Here is a 16,471-nt window from a genome sequence, read left to right on the forward strand (position 1 = left end):
CAGGGGAACTTCTGTGAAATTTGGGAGGCAGGAGTTGAGGTACTTGTGGACATAAAGCTGGGAGGATGGGTCATGAATCATGCTTGGAAGCTCAGTCTGTAGCGTACTTGTCTGTGAAAGGTAATGATCACAGGTTCAAGCCCTATGTCAGCATATAGTTTTAATCAGCCAGGAAAGTTTCAATACAAGAGCTGCTCAGAAAGTAGGTCCAAATGCTGTCTGCATGGAGGCCTGGGGGTAGTGGAGTGATTTCAGCCTAGCTGGGTCACCTAGCTCAGTACTAGGGTAGTTTATTGAACTACTGAGTAAACAGTACATTATCTTTGCTGAACTTGTGCTTGTTGTTCCTGACATTCAAAAACTTTCACTGGTTTAAAATTACTTCCAAGACTGCAAGTTTCTGTTCCAAAATTGTATTTCAATTCTTCTATCAGTTCCTTCAATTTGTGTGCAACCTTTTGAATCACTCTGCTTAAGTTTTTTGTGTATGGTACGTACAGGATCTCACATGTCCAAATAATCTTCAATATAATATCAGTACTGTATGTTGAGGGTATCCTTGATCCCTGCACGTGTTCCCTTGCCTTTTTGTCAAAAAATAGAATATCTGGGATGGAAAACAACAATATCAATTAGGATAGATTGTTACTCACCACACAGAGGAGGTGTCGAGTGGCCTACTTTATGTGGCAAGAAGTGTTCTATCCCGGTTCATGTCGATGCTTTTAAGTATGTTGGATAAAGACCATGTTCAATCAATAAATTGACAATGCCATGTCTGGGATATGAATGTCCCATCTCTGACTGCACCCTGATGTAACTGAAGAATCTGTATACAGATTTTATCACTGTTCTCCCATTCCCTCTCCCAGGTACCCACCTGCCGTCCTCTCAGCTGGCTGTGTTCCTTCCTGTTATTGTCAATGCCTTGTATTTAACAGTGATACAATGCATGTTGAATGTTGAAAATTAGGTGGACTGATAAGGTAAGGAATGAGGAGGTTCTACGCACAATCGGAGAGGAAAGAAATATGTGGAAAACACTGATAAGGAGAAGGGACAGGATGATAGGACATCTGCTAAGACATGAGAGAATGACTTCCATGGTACTAGAGGGAGCTGTAGAGGGCAAAAACTGTAGAGGAAGACAGAGATTGGAATACGTCAAGCAAACAATTGAGGACGTAGGTTGCAAGTGCTACTCTGAGACGAAGAGGTTAGCACAGGAAAGGAATTCGTGGCGGGCCGCATCAAACCAGTCAGTAGACTGATGAAAAAAAAAAAAAAAAAAAAAAAAAAAATTATATATATAGGTGTGTGTGTGTGTGTGTGTGTGTGTGTGTGTGTGTGTGTGTGTGTGTATATGTGTGTGTGTGTGTGTGTGTGTGTATATATATATATATATATATATATATATATATTTCCTGTTCAGAACGTAAGTGTACTAGATTTTTATATTTTTCAGAAAAAGTTTATTTGAAAAGATTACAGGAAATTATTGGTATGCTTGTTGACTGTTTTTCCACATACTTCCCACCCCATTCAATGCACAAGTTTCTTTATATCCTCCTCAAGGAACTTTCTTGGCAGCTGCTTCCGCAATTGCAGAACCTTTTTTTGCAGCTGCATATTGGTTGAAAATTTAAAGGCACTCTTGTGTGCCTACAGGGAGGTGAAAAAGTTGATAATTTGGAAATACCAAGTCAAGAGAGAATGTGGTGGGCAGTTCAAAACATTTGAGTCCAAAAGTGCCTTGGTGGCTAAGGCTGTGCAAGGTCGGGCTTTGTCATGAAACAAACACATTACTTTCATCAGCACTCCTCTCCTTTTGCTTTGAATGCGACTTTTGAGCTGTTTTAAGGGTCTTGCAATATTGTTGTGCTTTGATGATCTCCCCTGAGGCAGAAATTCGACCAACAGGATGTCTTTTCGCTCCAAAACACTGAGGACATGATGCCCCCACCCCCCACCCCACCCACCGAAATTGTGGTTATGAATTTTTTGGCAGATGGGGAATTGGTGTGATGCCATGTCATGATTGTGTCTTTGTCCCAGGCGTGTAATGAGCCAACCATGTTTCATCTCAAGTCACAACAGAGCTCAGAAAATCATAACCTTTCAATTCAAGTTGCTAAAGAAACATCTGGCATTATTGGTCCAATTTTTATTGTGCTGCTCTGTCAGCTGTTTTGAGAGCCATCTTGCGCACAGGTTCTGTTATCCCAGAGTTTCTGTGAGTGTCTCATACAAGGGAAGTCAGGAGAGTTGTAGAAACATAGCAGAAATTTCATCCACTGTCTATCGGTGGTCTTCACGACCAGTTTCCTCGATTTTTTGCACCAACTCATCAGTCAAGTTTGGGTCTTCTACTCCTCAGTTCGTCAGGAGCACACGTTTCCCCTCCACTTAACTCCCTGCATCACTTAAACACACTCGTTCTGTTTGTAATACTTTCGTCATAGCCATTTTGATTCATGGTGAAATTTCGATAGGTGTTATTCGTTCCGTGGGTAGGAAGCAGATCACAGGACATGGCTCGCACTTTGTGGGATTTCTTACCGATATCTTTCACGCATCTAGAAATTTCACTGTGAGTTTATGTACTAACTTGATTCTGCAAAGCTCGCTCAGGTCAGGGGGTGCCCCTCTACCACTCAGCGCTGCCAATCCTAATAAAAAAAATAAATGAATAAAAAAAACCTACAACCTGTTATCATCACAGTACATCTACTTTCTGAACATGCCTCGTATCTATAGAGTAGATTCCCAATACCACATCGACAATATCGCAAGAACTCCACTTTATCTTCCACTTACCGCAATGATTTCGGTTTAGTGGCTTTAATTTGTGAGCTCTTATACACTCCTGGAAATTGAAATAAGAACACCGTGAATTCATTGTCCCAGGAAGGGGAAACTTTATTGACACATTCCTGGGGTCAGATACATCACATGATCACACTGACAGAACCACAGGCACATAGACACAGGCAACAGAGCATGCACAATGTCGGCACTAGTACAGTGTATACCCACCTTTCGCAGCAATGCAGGCTGCTATTCTCCCATGGTGACGATCGTAGAGATGCTGGATGTAGTCCTGTGGAACGGCTTGCCATGCCATTTCCACCTGGCGCCTCAGTTGGACCAGCGTTCGTGCTGGACGTGCAGACCGCATGAGACGACGCTTCATCCAGTCCCAAACATGCTCAATGGGGGACAGATCCGGAGATCTTGCTGGCCAGGGTAGTTGACTTACACCTTCTAGAGCACGTTGGGTGGCACGGGATACATGCGGACGTGCATTGTCCTGTTGGAACAGCAAGTTCCCTTGCCGGTCTAGGAATGGTAGAACGATGGGTTCGATGACGGTTTGGATGTACCGTGCACTATTCAGTGTCCCCTCGACGATCACCAGTGGTGTACGGCCAGTGTAGGAGATCGCTCCCCACACCATGATGCCGGGTGTTGGCCCTGTGTGCCTCGGTCGTATGCAGTCCTGATTGTGGCGCTCACCTGCACGGCGCCAAACACGCATACGACCATCATTGGCACCAAGGCGGAAGCGACTCTCATCGCTGAAGACGACACGTCTCCATTCGTCCCTCCATTCACGCCTGTCGCGACACCACTGGAGGCGGGCTGCACGATGTTGGGGCGTGAGCGGAAGACGGCCTAACGGTGTGCGGGACCGTAGCCCAGCTTCATGGAGACGGTTGCGAATGGTCCTCGCCGATACCCCAGGAGCAACAGTGTCCCTAATTTGCTGGGAAGTGGCGGTGCGGTCCCCTACGGCACTGCGTAGGATCCTACGGTCTTGGCGTGCATCCGTGCGTCGCTGCGGTCCGGTCCCAGGTCGACGGGCACGTGCACCTTCCGCCGACCACTGGCGACAACATCGATGTACTGTGGAGACCTCACGCCCCACGTGTTGAGCAATTCGGCGGTACGTCCACCCGGCCTCCCGCATGCCCACTATACGCCCTCGCTCAAAGTCCGTCAACTGCACATACGGTTCACGTCCACGCTGTCGCGGCATGCTACCAGTGTTAAAGACTGCGATGGAGCTCCGTATGCCACGGCAAACTGGGTGACACTGACGGCGGCGGTGCACAAATGCTGCGCAGCTAGCGCCATTCGACGGCCAACACCGCGGTTCCTGGTGTGTCCGCTGTGCCGTGCGTGTGATCATTGCTTGTACAGCCCTCTCGCAGTGTCCGGAGCAAGTATGGTGGGTCTGACACATCGGTGTCAATGTGTTCTTTTTTCCATTTCCAGGAGTGTATTTGCCGTGAAGCAAACTATGGACTCAAAAAGAGAGCAATGGTGTATTCTCTTAGAGGCCAGGGGTTGGTTGGTTGCTTTGGGGGAGGGGTCCAAACACGAGGTAATAAGTCCCATCGGATTAGGGAAGTATGGGGAAGCCAGACGGCCGTGCCCTTTCACAGGAACCATCCCGGCATTTGCCTGAAGCGATTTAGAGAAATCACGGAAAACCTAAATCAGGACGTGAGGCAGTCTATAATATGCTGAGGTGCAGGAGAGCTTACGCGTGTTTGTAGTCTCGACGACGATGGGCACGAAGACGAGGAAGCAGCAAGACAGCAGGAAGAGCAGGGGCAGTGCCAGGCTGACCCGGATGGGCCGCGCCAGCTGCGGCTGGGAGCGGCGCAGGTACAATAGGGCCGCGATGCAGGCCGCCACCGACAGCCACAGCACCAGGCTGAAGAAGTTGATCAGCACGAACACGTCGCTCGTCGTCAGCATCATCAATGATGTCAGGCACTGCGAACAGTGAGTCACCTCGTCAGAACACTGTTTCCACGCGACCAGCAGTTTTTGTCTACAAAAGTTAAAGGAGCGTCTATTCAAAGAAAAGGAAGATCAGGATTTGAGCTCCCGTCAGTGACGTGGTAGTTGTAGACGGAACACAAGATGGGACTGGGGAAATTTGGAGAAGAAAATCAGCTGGTACAGTTCCCCATGGCCGCTTAATGATAAGTCCCGAAAAAACACCGAAAGGTTCCTTATACCAAAACAAGAAAATGTATCTCCAGAATGCGATTTTCACTCTGCAGCGGAGTGTGCGCTGATATGAAATTTCCTGGCAGATTAAAACTGTGTGCCGGACTGAGACTCGAACTCGGGACCTGGACGTCGCAAGACACCCGTTGATCCATTAACTCAGTTTTTTTTTTATTACAGAGGGCAGCTAACCCTTTGACCGAACACGCCGGCTACCGTGCCGGCGCCAACTGAGCTACCCAAGCACGACTCACGCCCCGTCCTCACAGCTTTACTTCTGCCAGTACCTCGTCTCCCACCTTCCAAACTTTACAGAAGCTCTCCTGCGAACCCGGAGCAGGAGAGCTTCTGTAAAGTTTGGAAGGTAGGAGACGAGATACTGGCAGAAGTACAGCTGTGAGGACGGGGCGTCAGTCGTGCTTGGCTAGCTCAGTTGGTAGAGCACTTGCCCGCGAAAGGCAAAGGTCCCGAGTTCGAGTCTCGGTCCTGCACACAGTTTTAATCTGCCAGGAAGTTTCAAGAAAATGTATCTATTAAACATGGGCTCTAAAATGCCTGTCTTAAGAGCTATGAGTACTTATTCATCTTTGATGCTATGAAACAAATCTCTTCCACTGCACGGACTTCGCTTTCCATATTTTGGGAAGAGGTAGTATGGACCAAACCAAAGAAAAAATTTCCAGTAAACATGGGGTCTAAAATGCATACTTTAAGAGCTATGAGCATTTGCTCATCTTCGTTTGTGTGAAACACATCTCTTCTATCGAACAAGTGCTCATAACCCGTCCGCACACGACGAGAGTTTCTGCTGCTAATTTTCGTGCTTGCCAAACCCCACCTTGGCAGCAAGGCCACTCGAACTCTTCCCTGTTGAGAACGTTTGGCGTTAGGGACAGGGCCCTCCAACCTGCTCGGAATTTTGATGCTCTAGAGCGCCAAATGGACAGAATTTGGCACGATACCGCTCAGGAGGACATCTAACAACTCTGTCAATCAATGTCATGACGAATAACTGCTTGCATATGGGCCAGATGAGGATCAACGCGTTACTGACTCGCTCAATTCGTAAAGCTCTTTCTCTTGAATAAACCGTCAATTTTTCTGAAACTGTAATCTTTTGGCCGGCCGTGGTGGCCGAGCGGTTCTAGGCGCTACAGTCCTGAACCGCGCAACCGCTACGGTCGCAGGTTCGAATCCTGCCTCGGGCATGGATGTGTGTGATGTCCTTAGGTTAGTTAGGTTTAAGTAGTTCTAAGTTCTAGGGATCTCAGATGTTAAGTCCCATAGTGCTCAGAGCCATTTGAACCATTTGTAATCTTTTGTTTTTCTGTACATGTCAATCACATTTATGATTGCCGTCCCATTCGTGTAATTCCTTCGTGGAGGGTCGTCTTTTTTATTTCTTTATTTTGTTGTTTTCTTCGCTTAGAGTGTATAAAGACATGGAGGCCTCGAAGACGAACACGCCAGAAAAAAACAGATATGGGAATCAGAGGTGATCGTAGTGTGTACTCAGTGGCAACCCATAACATCATACCAGGTGATATGCCAGTGTGCCAATGACGGATGGAATCTGACGATGTTCGTTTTCCTTGGAGAATCCATAAACGAATATTTCCATCGTCATACTCTTCGTACTTTGGCAAACGTCTGACAAGGCGACGTGGTGCCCTTCCTGTGTCAAGTGTTGTCTTTGGGCGCAACATACACCCCAGGCAAATCGGTCAAAAAAAAAAAAAAAAAAAAAAAAAAAAAAAAAAAAAAAAAAAAAAAAAAAAAAAAGCGGGGGTATAATTTATAAAAGTTTTGAAACTTAGAGTCCCTGGCTCTCTCAGAAGATGGCTGGACGGTATACAGCCGAAATTGCCGCAGAAGAAGCGAAATTTTATGAAACAAATCTTTGCGCCGGAAAAAATACGAAGATGCACGATATGATCGTGTGTACGAGGTCACACGTGAGCATATCAATACTAATAATATAACTATAAAACCGTAGTGTCTGTCTTATTTGTGTTTGAACACTCTAATCTCCAAAACTGATAGACGAATTTTCGTTGAGTTTTCACTGGTAACTTAGGCGTACTGCCTTGAGGCAAAGGATAGGCTTTATTTTATCAAAATCGGAGGAGGGAAAAGAAATGCTACGGTAATTTAAGATTTTATCAAAAATCTTCTGCTCACCTTAGTACAGACAGGTAATCGGAGAGTTGTGGGGTTACGTCTCTTGGCGGGGACATTTTCTTTCCATTTCAATTTTTACTTTACTTACGCTGCAAGTACAGCGAAATAATGTTCAATATATTGTATTTATTAACATTTTCGTAAAAGGCATGAAAAGGAAAGGCAAATGAAAATTTGGGTTTGTAAATAAATTCCAAGGAATGGATTGTAATTACGGTGTCCACGAGAACTTCATATGTAACATTAAACACTTTTATTGTTTTACAGCTGATGATTTACACATGCTGGGATGATATACATCGTAAAAACGGGAGAAGCAGTAATTTTCTTGACGTCTTGCACGTTATAAACGCCGCATTTTTACAATTACGTCATTGTTATAAAATTTCTATAGAAAAATTAACTTGGCTTATATTCGTAAAAGGTTCTCTCCCATCGCACAGTTTCGGAGCAAACAACGCGTAATGCATCATTTCGACAAATACTGGCGAGAAAAGCTGATGATTTTACCTGCGCAGGGAGCCTATCGTTTGCATGTGCCTGCAGGGCGTGCTCGAAAGTGAAAATAAAACTAAGGCAATACAAGTCCTGTATGCTTTAATTACAGTCCCTTTTTGGAAAGTTATACGAAGAGTCCTCGTGCACGCGGATCCTTTCTCGGAAATTTATTTGCTATCCTACATTTTCTTTTCCCTTTCCTCTTCGTGTATTTTACGAAAATATTAATAAATACTATATATTGAGCATTATTTCGCTTCACTTGCGGCGAAAGTAATGTAAATGGCTCATGTATCGTCCAACCAGCGCCCAAAACGCTATTTTTTCTAAACGCTTGGCCATCTGGATCCCCCACTCCTGTCATTTCTGGCCAAGCTCTGGATATGTCATACATTTGGACTAAATTGGTGGTGACGAGTTGTCGCTTCCCATTGTCACCTACTTGCTCCTATACGAGGTAGGGAGCACCTATTAACTGGTCATGATCCGTATTCCAAATATCTATATCGAGCGGGATGTAGGAACACACTAATCTGTGAATGGGGGGGGGGGGGGGGGGAAGGTTCGGCAGATCTTCTGGTTTTCAGTTGCCCTCGTTTCCGGGTAGAGGGAGAAAGCGAATATTAGACTGCGATCTGCAAACGGTTGTAAATGACCAAAACTTATGGACTACAGATAACACGCCGAATATCTACAAAGCATCTACACGAGTTTCATTCTATAAGACTATGTAGACGTTCCGAATATCAAAATAAGCAGATCAGAATAATAGGCATGAATATGATTGAGAGGAATTATAAAAATTAAAAATGAAGAAAAAGGCAATGGCCACAGACACGTATATGCGTAGACTCGACGATTGCCGAGGCACTCGTCTACCGGTGGGGCAATCTAGAACAGTGTGGCAATAATAGGTCTAGGTGTAGGTATACTTGCACTTAATCGACATACCTCCAGTTCTTCCGACGCTGCCAGTGACACATCTAGTAATATAAACTGGAGGCTATTCACTTAAAAGTTGGATTAAATGGTTCTATTTAGTTTTTATTTGATATGTTTCTAATATCCTGTTTTATTTTTACATTAATACTAACATAAATTATTACTAGACAGTCATACAAATTATAAAAATAGATGTACGTATGTATGTATGTATGTATGTATGTATGTATATTTCACATCTCCTTCTAAACCACTGGACCGATCTCAACCAAAACTAGGACATGTATCATTTACTGTCTGGAAAGAATCACTGTGGGGTGAGAATCACCCACCTATCAAAGTAGTGGGGTGGGGGCGAAAAAGCAATGTAGCCCACGACGCGAGAATATCTATACTTTAGTTATCCAGTATTTGACAATAAAACCAGTTAGGGACTTGCAACAAACTTTACACATAATTTCATACCTTTAAAAAACTTTATCTCGCTAACGACCCCCACACAAAACAGAGAAAGGAAAAAAAAAATTCGCTTACTAAATATTCATTGTTCATGCAGTATAACTGCCACATGAGGCATGGCGTTTTAATTTATTACTTCTTCACTACTAACTGTATTCGTGACACATTTTGCAGATAGTATGCACATATACTACTGAATGTACCAGAAACATTACATCACTGTACGAAATTTAGTACAGAAGGTACGACGTCATAAACACGAATTGTGTGAAAACTACCGCACATGCAGGACGTTTAAATAAATTACTTCGTCGCTACTAACTCTATTCGCAACACTTTTCCAGATAGTATCCACATTTGCCACTGAACATAGCTACAAAAATATGTCATTCTACGACACATGGTTTAGGAGATATGATGTCATATATTTAGATGCGTGAAAAAATTGCCACATCATGGACGACGTTTTAATTTATTACTTCTTTACTACTCGTACTAACTCGATTCACACATTTCGCAGACAGTAGGCACATACAGCGCTGCATGTACCTGCAAAATTACACTGATGCACCAAAGAAACCGGTATAGGCATGTGTGTTCAATTACAGAGATAGGCGAACAGGCAGAATACGGCGCGGCGATCGGCCGCCTATATACTTATAAGAAAACAAGTGTCTGGCGCAGTTATTAGATCGATTACTGTTGCAATACCGACATTGGATTGCTGATGACTGGAAACATGTTGCATGGTCGGACGATTTTCTTTTTATATTGTATCGAGCGCATGCACACGTACGGGTACGGAGACAACCTCATGAATCCATAGACCCTGCATGTCAGGCTGATGGAAACTCTGAAATGGTGTGGCGCGTGTGCGGTGGGAGTGATATGGGACCCCTGATACGTCCATATACGATTCAGACAGGTGACATGTACGTAAGCATCCTCTGTGATCACCTGAGTCCATTCAAATGAAACGATAATTAAATCAAAACCCTAAGCTGTCGACAAGCGTTGATATACATAAACGGGGATAGCTGAAAATGTGTGCCCCGACCGGGACTCCAACCCGAGATCTTTCGCTTACATGGCAGACGCTCTATCCATCTGAGCCACCGAGGGCACAGAGGATAGTACGACTGCAGGGATTTATCCCTTCCACGCTCCCCGTGAGACCCACATTCCCAACTTAATGTCCACACACTACATTCGTAGTGCCCCTGCCCATTACACACATCACTCGTGGGCAGACGATATTACCGAGTCCCGTAAGAGTTCGGGCAATGCGTGTGCATCCAGCAGAGAAGAAGGAGGTCAAAGGCCGGTTAGCCTTAACTATTTGAAGATGGTATTTGTTCTTTCGGACATGTTAAGGCTAACCGGCCACTGACCTCCTTCTTCTGTGCCGGATGCACACGCATTGACCGAACTCTTACGGGACTCGGTAATATTGTCTGTCGCAAGTAATGAAAGTAATGGGCAGGGGCACTACGAATGTAGTGTGTGGATATTAAGTTGAGAATGTGGGTCTCGCAGGGAGCGTGCAAGGGATAAATCTCTGCAGTCGCGCTATCCTCTGTGCCCTCGGTGGCTCAGATGGATAGAGGGTCTGCCATGTTAGCAGGAGATCCCGGGTTTGAGTCCTGGTCGGGACACACATTTTCAACTGTCCCCGTTGATGTATATCAACGCTTGTCGACAGCTTAGGGTCTTGATTTAATTATTATTTCATTCTAAGAGAGCTGCATGGTCATGTCCGAAAGAACAGATACCATCTTCATATATCATGCATCCATTCATGTCCATTCTGCATTCCGACGGACTTGGACAATTCCAGCAGGACAATGTGACACCCCACACGTCCATAATTGCTACAGTGTGGCTCCAGGAACACTCTTCTGACTATATATGACGGTAGCATCTGTTCCCGAAAGAACAGTTACCGTGGATGACCATGCAGCTTTGCTAGAAATGAAATGATAATTAAATAGACACCCTAGCTGCAAACAGGCGTTGATGTACTTCATTGGGGACATGTTGAAAATGTGTGCCCCGACCGGGACTCGAACCCGGGATCTCCTGCTTACATGGGCAAACATCTATTAGGCGAATGTAGTGGTGTGGACATGTTGGGAATGTGGACCTCACGGGGAGCGTGCAAGGGATAAGTCCCTGCAGACGCACTATCCTCTGTGCCCGCGGTGGCTCAGATGGATAGAGCGTCTGCCATGTAAGCAGGAGATCCCGGGTTCGAGTCCCGGTCGGGGCACACATTTTCAACATGTCCCCAATGAAGTACATCAACGCCTGTTTGCAGCTAGGGTGTCTATTTAATTACCATTTCATTTCTACACTCTTCTGAGTTTAAACACATCCGCTGGTCTCCGAACTATCCAGACAGGGACGTTGTTGGGCATATCTGGGATGCCTTGCAACGTGCTGTTCCGAAGAGATCTACACCTCTCGTACTCTTACGGATTTATGGACAGCCCTGCATGGTTCATGGTGTCAGTTCCCTGCAGCACTACTTCCACCATTAGTCAAGTCCATGCTACATCGTGTTGCGACACTTCTGCATGCTCGCGGGGGCCTTACACGATATTAGGCAGGTGTACCAGTTTCTTTGGCTCTTCAGTGCGTATCATTGTACAGTACATAGTTCAGAAGACACGACATAATAAACATTAAGCTTCATGAAATAAAAGCTACGGGGTTGAAAATGCCTAGACGTGCAGGTGAAATATGTCTACAAATACGCGTTGAATATGTTAAATATGTGTGAAATATATTTTGCATGTGCTTATGCGAGTAAAGCCACAGTAAACCCCTGGAACGATGTCAATCAAATTTGGCCTACATATTAATTACAATCTGGCAAGAAATACTGCAAGGATAAGAACTACCAGCCCTCCTATTGGGGTGAGCGTGATAACGGGAAGAGAGAAGGGAGGAGGGAGGAGATGGACAGACTGCAAGGGGGAAGGAGGATATAGGCACGTGGAAGAGAAGGTCAGAGGAGGGGGGGGGGACGTAGGGGAGAGGAGGAGACCGACAGAAAAGGAAATGGACAGAGACAGGGGAGGGAAGAGACAGGCAGAGAGATGGGGGAAGAGGAGGTGAAAAGACAGAGGGAGGAAGAAATGGACAGAGAGAGGGAAGGGGATGAGAGGGAGAGAAAGAGCGGAGAAAAGGACATAGAAAGGGGAGAGAAGGAGACGGACACAGATAGAAAAGGTGTCGAGACGAACAGGGAGAGAAGAAGAAGATGGACAGAGAGAGGGGCAGGAGAAGACGTCCAGAGAGTGGGGGTTGGAGGAGGTGGACAGAGAGAAGGGGTGGTGGAGTTGGACAGAGAGGGGGGAGGAGGAGGACACGGACTAACAGTAGTTTGGAATAAGTACATACCAGGGCAACGCCGGGTATTAGGCTGGTGTAATATAAAGCATTGTATGTCATGAGTATCGAACACGCATGACCTGTTTATACTCGTAGTTTCACAGTACTCACGGTGAAAAGGAGCGCTGGCACGGGCGTGCAGGTTCGCACGTGGATGAAGGCGAAGGCGACGGGCAGGTGTCCCTCGGCTGCGCCTGCGCGGAACAGCCGTCCCGACGTGAACAGGATGCCGTTGACGCCGCCGAACGTCGACAGCGCCACGAACACCGGCACCGTCCAGCGCGCCGCGCCGAACATGCGGTTGCCGAACGACTGAGAACAGAGCCGAGAGAGTGGTCACCATATCGAGCGGAAAGTATCGATACTTTACTCACGAGCAGTATCGTAAGACATATCATACTTATAGAAGTATCAAAGTATTATCGACAGCTTGAGGTATCGACACTGATCTTTTATAAAAATATTAAATACTTTTACTGGCACCAATCATTCTGGTACTCCACCAAAGCAATTGAGGACTGTGGACGAACAACTAGCATCCCTAAAACCACATTGTCAAAGAAACTTCAAGAAGAAAAATTGACTTTTTAACACCAACTGACAAAAAACATGAAGCATCCGGAAGACATGGGCGGTTGTCAATATAACTTCGTATACGTGTACATCGTCGGGGGATGTGTATGTAATGAGAGTAGCAATTCTCTGTGTCAGACAGAACTGCCGGCAGAGAGCATTAGGGTTGTTCATGTTTACTGTTGTTACGAGGGCTGGTAGGATATGTAATGGGCGTGAACTGCGTCAGATATTGAGTGATCACTGTGAAGGGCATGCAGGTCCGTACTCGTGTGAGACAGTGTTACCTGCGCCTAGCAGAGTCCGGAAAGGACTTCATTGTGGGTCTACACTTGAACGGCTGGTCGAATCGTGCAATATCCAGATTTGTGGGCCATTCGAATGCGACAGTGGCCCGATGCTGGACTGTTTGGGAATGTGGGAGCAGGCACACTCGCCGTCAAGGTCCCGGTTGAATTGTGTCTCAACACCACAAGGGAGGATCGCGGTCTTGTGCATCCGAGAACAAGTACTGGACTCCCAGCAACACTCTGCGTCATCCTGCACCAACAGCTGTTGGACTAAGCAGTTACCATCCCATGAGTAGGCTGCCGTTAACACCACAACACAAACGGCTGTGTTTGGAATGGTACCATCACCGAGAAGATCGGACTGCTGCTGAATGTCTTCGCACTGGGTTCAACGATGAATCGTGATTCTGCACTAACCTGGATGACCGTGGCCGGTCAGTATGGCAGCAACCGAGGGAGAGATCCCATTCCTCCAATGCACTGGAGAGGTACAGCGTGTTACTCTTGGTGTCATGGTACGGAAGGTCATCGGGTATGATTTCAGATAATGGCATCTTCGTGATGCTGACTGCTCCCACGGTCAGTACGACCCTCAGATGCCAGATAGAACATGTGTGGGTCCAGCTCGAACCTCAACTCCGTCCTGGTACCACTATCCAGGATATTAAGGACCAGTTACAACAGTTGTGGGTCAACTTGCCTCAGGAGACTATACAACAACTTTATGACATCCTCCCCAACAGAATCAGTGCATACATCCATGCCAGAGGGTGTGCAACGTATTGAAATAACTAAACTACCGTGAGATATCCTCTCAACCCATTTAGTTTCATTTCGTTTCCTCCTCCTCGCCTTCTGTGTGCTTCGCTCCTTTTGTCAGACAGTGTATAATAGATAGATGATAAATTTTAACAAATTTCGAATAGAATAACACAAGCATTAAGTCAAGTTTTTATTTTCATTTTTAAAAATCTGTAACTTGAAATTATATAACATAATCAGAAAAAAAACAGTTGAATACTACCCAAAGTAAATAAATCAAATGTAACATAAAAGTACACATTTATTCAACTATGTTTGATCCAGTCGTTTCGATGATAATTTGTAATGTGATTATGACAATATATCTTTGGAAATGAACGCTTTTAGGGAACTGATGTCACTGGAAATGTCAGGCACTCGTTGGCTACTTCATTCAGCTGAGGGAATACAAATTTTCGTGTCTTCCCCCTGCTCTATAGCATAAGCCCACAGTGGTGATACAAGTGTTGGCAAATGAAGTCTAATTCCATATTTTTGGTGAGCCAGAGTAGGTTCAAAAGGGGCGAGTGCTCCACGTTTCCTCTTTTGTTTGCTGTCTGGTAATATGTCGTTTAAGGATTCGAAAAGTCATGCACCGTTTCAAGGGAAGAGTCGCTATATGGTTGGCTGCTGGTACCAGCGGTAGCAGAAGGTTTTCGATAAACAAAAATGGCTCTGGGCACTATGGGACTTAACATCTGTGGTCATCAGTCCCCTAGAACTTAGAACTACTTAAACCTAACTAACCTAAGGACATCACACACATCCATGCCCGAGGCAGGATTCGAACCTGCGACCGTAGCGCTCGCGTGGTTCCGGACTGTAGCGCCTAGAACCGCTCGGCCACTCCGGCCGGCGAGCTATGTTTTATTTGTGATAATAATGAAATAAAGCATTAAGTAACGATTATAAAGAATCCGCCTCGATTGCAAATAGAAACCGGATGTTCACCTAGGTTTCGGCGCGGATAACCACGCCTTCTTCGGAACACACTAAAACACAAACTGCCTGAAGAGGCATGGTCCAACATTAATACAAAACGCCCAAAAGGGCAAAAGACTCGCATAAAATGTAAAATAAACGGTACGTGTATACCATGTCAACAGCTGTACTCAGCTCAAACGTCAGAAGACTGCTTCCTCACCCCAGCCAACGTTCGGTGGGCCGCGGGCTCTCAGGTAAGCTGAGGTGGCGCCGGCAGCTAGGCTGTGTGAATGTCGGAAAGGAACGCGCGTGCGCAAATTGAGAAATTGTCTTCTTCCATGTGATTGGCATAAAATGTGTTACGAAAGTGATCCGATGACCGGGTCGAAGGCGCAGGAAGTTAATGCTTGTGTATGTATAATGTCCTTGCTCGAGGACGATTTTATAGAACTATAGAACGTGGATTGGCTGAAACTATACATGTGGGATAGCAAATTCCACGTATGGTCAAAACGCATGCTCGCAGGACAGACAAAATACCATCAGCTAGAAGCAGGCTAAAAATATGGGGAATGAAAAACCCATTTTTCAATTACTTGGGGTCGGTGATAGTATTTGATGACTACGCTTGGATAAGCGCGTAAAGTTACTATATTAAATTCTAAGCGCTACTGACCAGAAAAGGTCAAATTAGTATGACAAGCTTAACGTAATTGCGTGAAAGGACGTACAACGTCGCCTTCATTGCCCTTAAAGTCTAATGACAGACAGAGGTCATTTGAATAATGCTATCGGTTATGTACCAATTGTGTAAAAAGACCTAAAGTTAAACTAGTTTCTTAAAATCAGGTACTTGAGATACTGACCATGAAGCTTAATCAGGTGACGTCTGTGAACGCATATAGCGTGGAACAGACAAACTACCTTTAAGTTCTAATAGCTGTTGACGTGAAAGGTCAAATAATGTAACGGGCTTAAAATAATGTTGGACCACGCCTCTTTAGGCAGTTTGTAGTTTTAGCGTGTTCTGAAGAAGGCGTAGTTATCCGCGCCGAAACCTAGGTCAACATCCGGTTTCTATTTGCAATCGAGGCGTATTATTTATAACCATTTAATTATTCAGGATTACTGACGCGCTTGCAATGTTAAAAGTTCTCAAAATCATTAAGTTTTTAACTAGTACAACCTTGGAGCTCCAGAGGGAAGCACAGTTTGCCAGAAAGACCATGCGTCATTTACTGACGCACGTTCTGCATGGTTTTTAACACCTGCATCAAGCATAGGAACATGCAACAGAGTACAGAACTGAAGACGCGGTTCTCTTTTGTTTTTAAATGTCACATAGAACGCTTTCCATTTTCACTCTTCAACTGGCTGAGAAA

The 16,471-nt window shown here is 45.3% G+C and overlaps 1 protein-coding gene and 1 non-coding gene across 2 annotated transcripts in view; one reads left to right on the top strand and one right to left on the bottom strand.

Moving 5' to 3' along the window:
• LOC126237060 (large neutral amino acids transporter small subunit 1) overlaps nt 1-16,471 on the bottom strand; it is a 355,654-nt gene that overhangs the window by 11,011 nt on the left and 328,172 nt on the right. The window contains exons 5-6 of the mRNA XM_049946846.1: nt 12,613-12,813; nt 4,551-4,785 (exon numbers count right to left, since the gene is read on the bottom strand). Coding sequence (XP_049802803.1) covers nt 4,551-4,785; nt 12,613-12,813 — 436 coding nt within the window. The remainder of the gene's footprint in view (nt 1-4,550; nt 4,786-12,612; nt 12,814-16,471) is intronic.
• Trnat-ugu (transfer RNA threonine (anticodon UGU)) lies at nt 11,300-11,374 on the top strand. The gene has a single exon. It is a non-coding gene; the product is annotated as a tRNA-Thr (tRNA).

Source organism: Schistocerca nitens, chromosome 2, assembly GCF_023898315.1.
Source record: "Schistocerca nitens isolate TAMUIC-IGC-003100 chromosome 2, iqSchNite1.1, whole genome shotgun sequence".
In the NCBI taxonomy this organism is placed as follows: Eukaryota; Metazoa; Arthropoda; class Insecta; order Orthoptera; family Acrididae; genus Schistocerca; species Schistocerca nitens.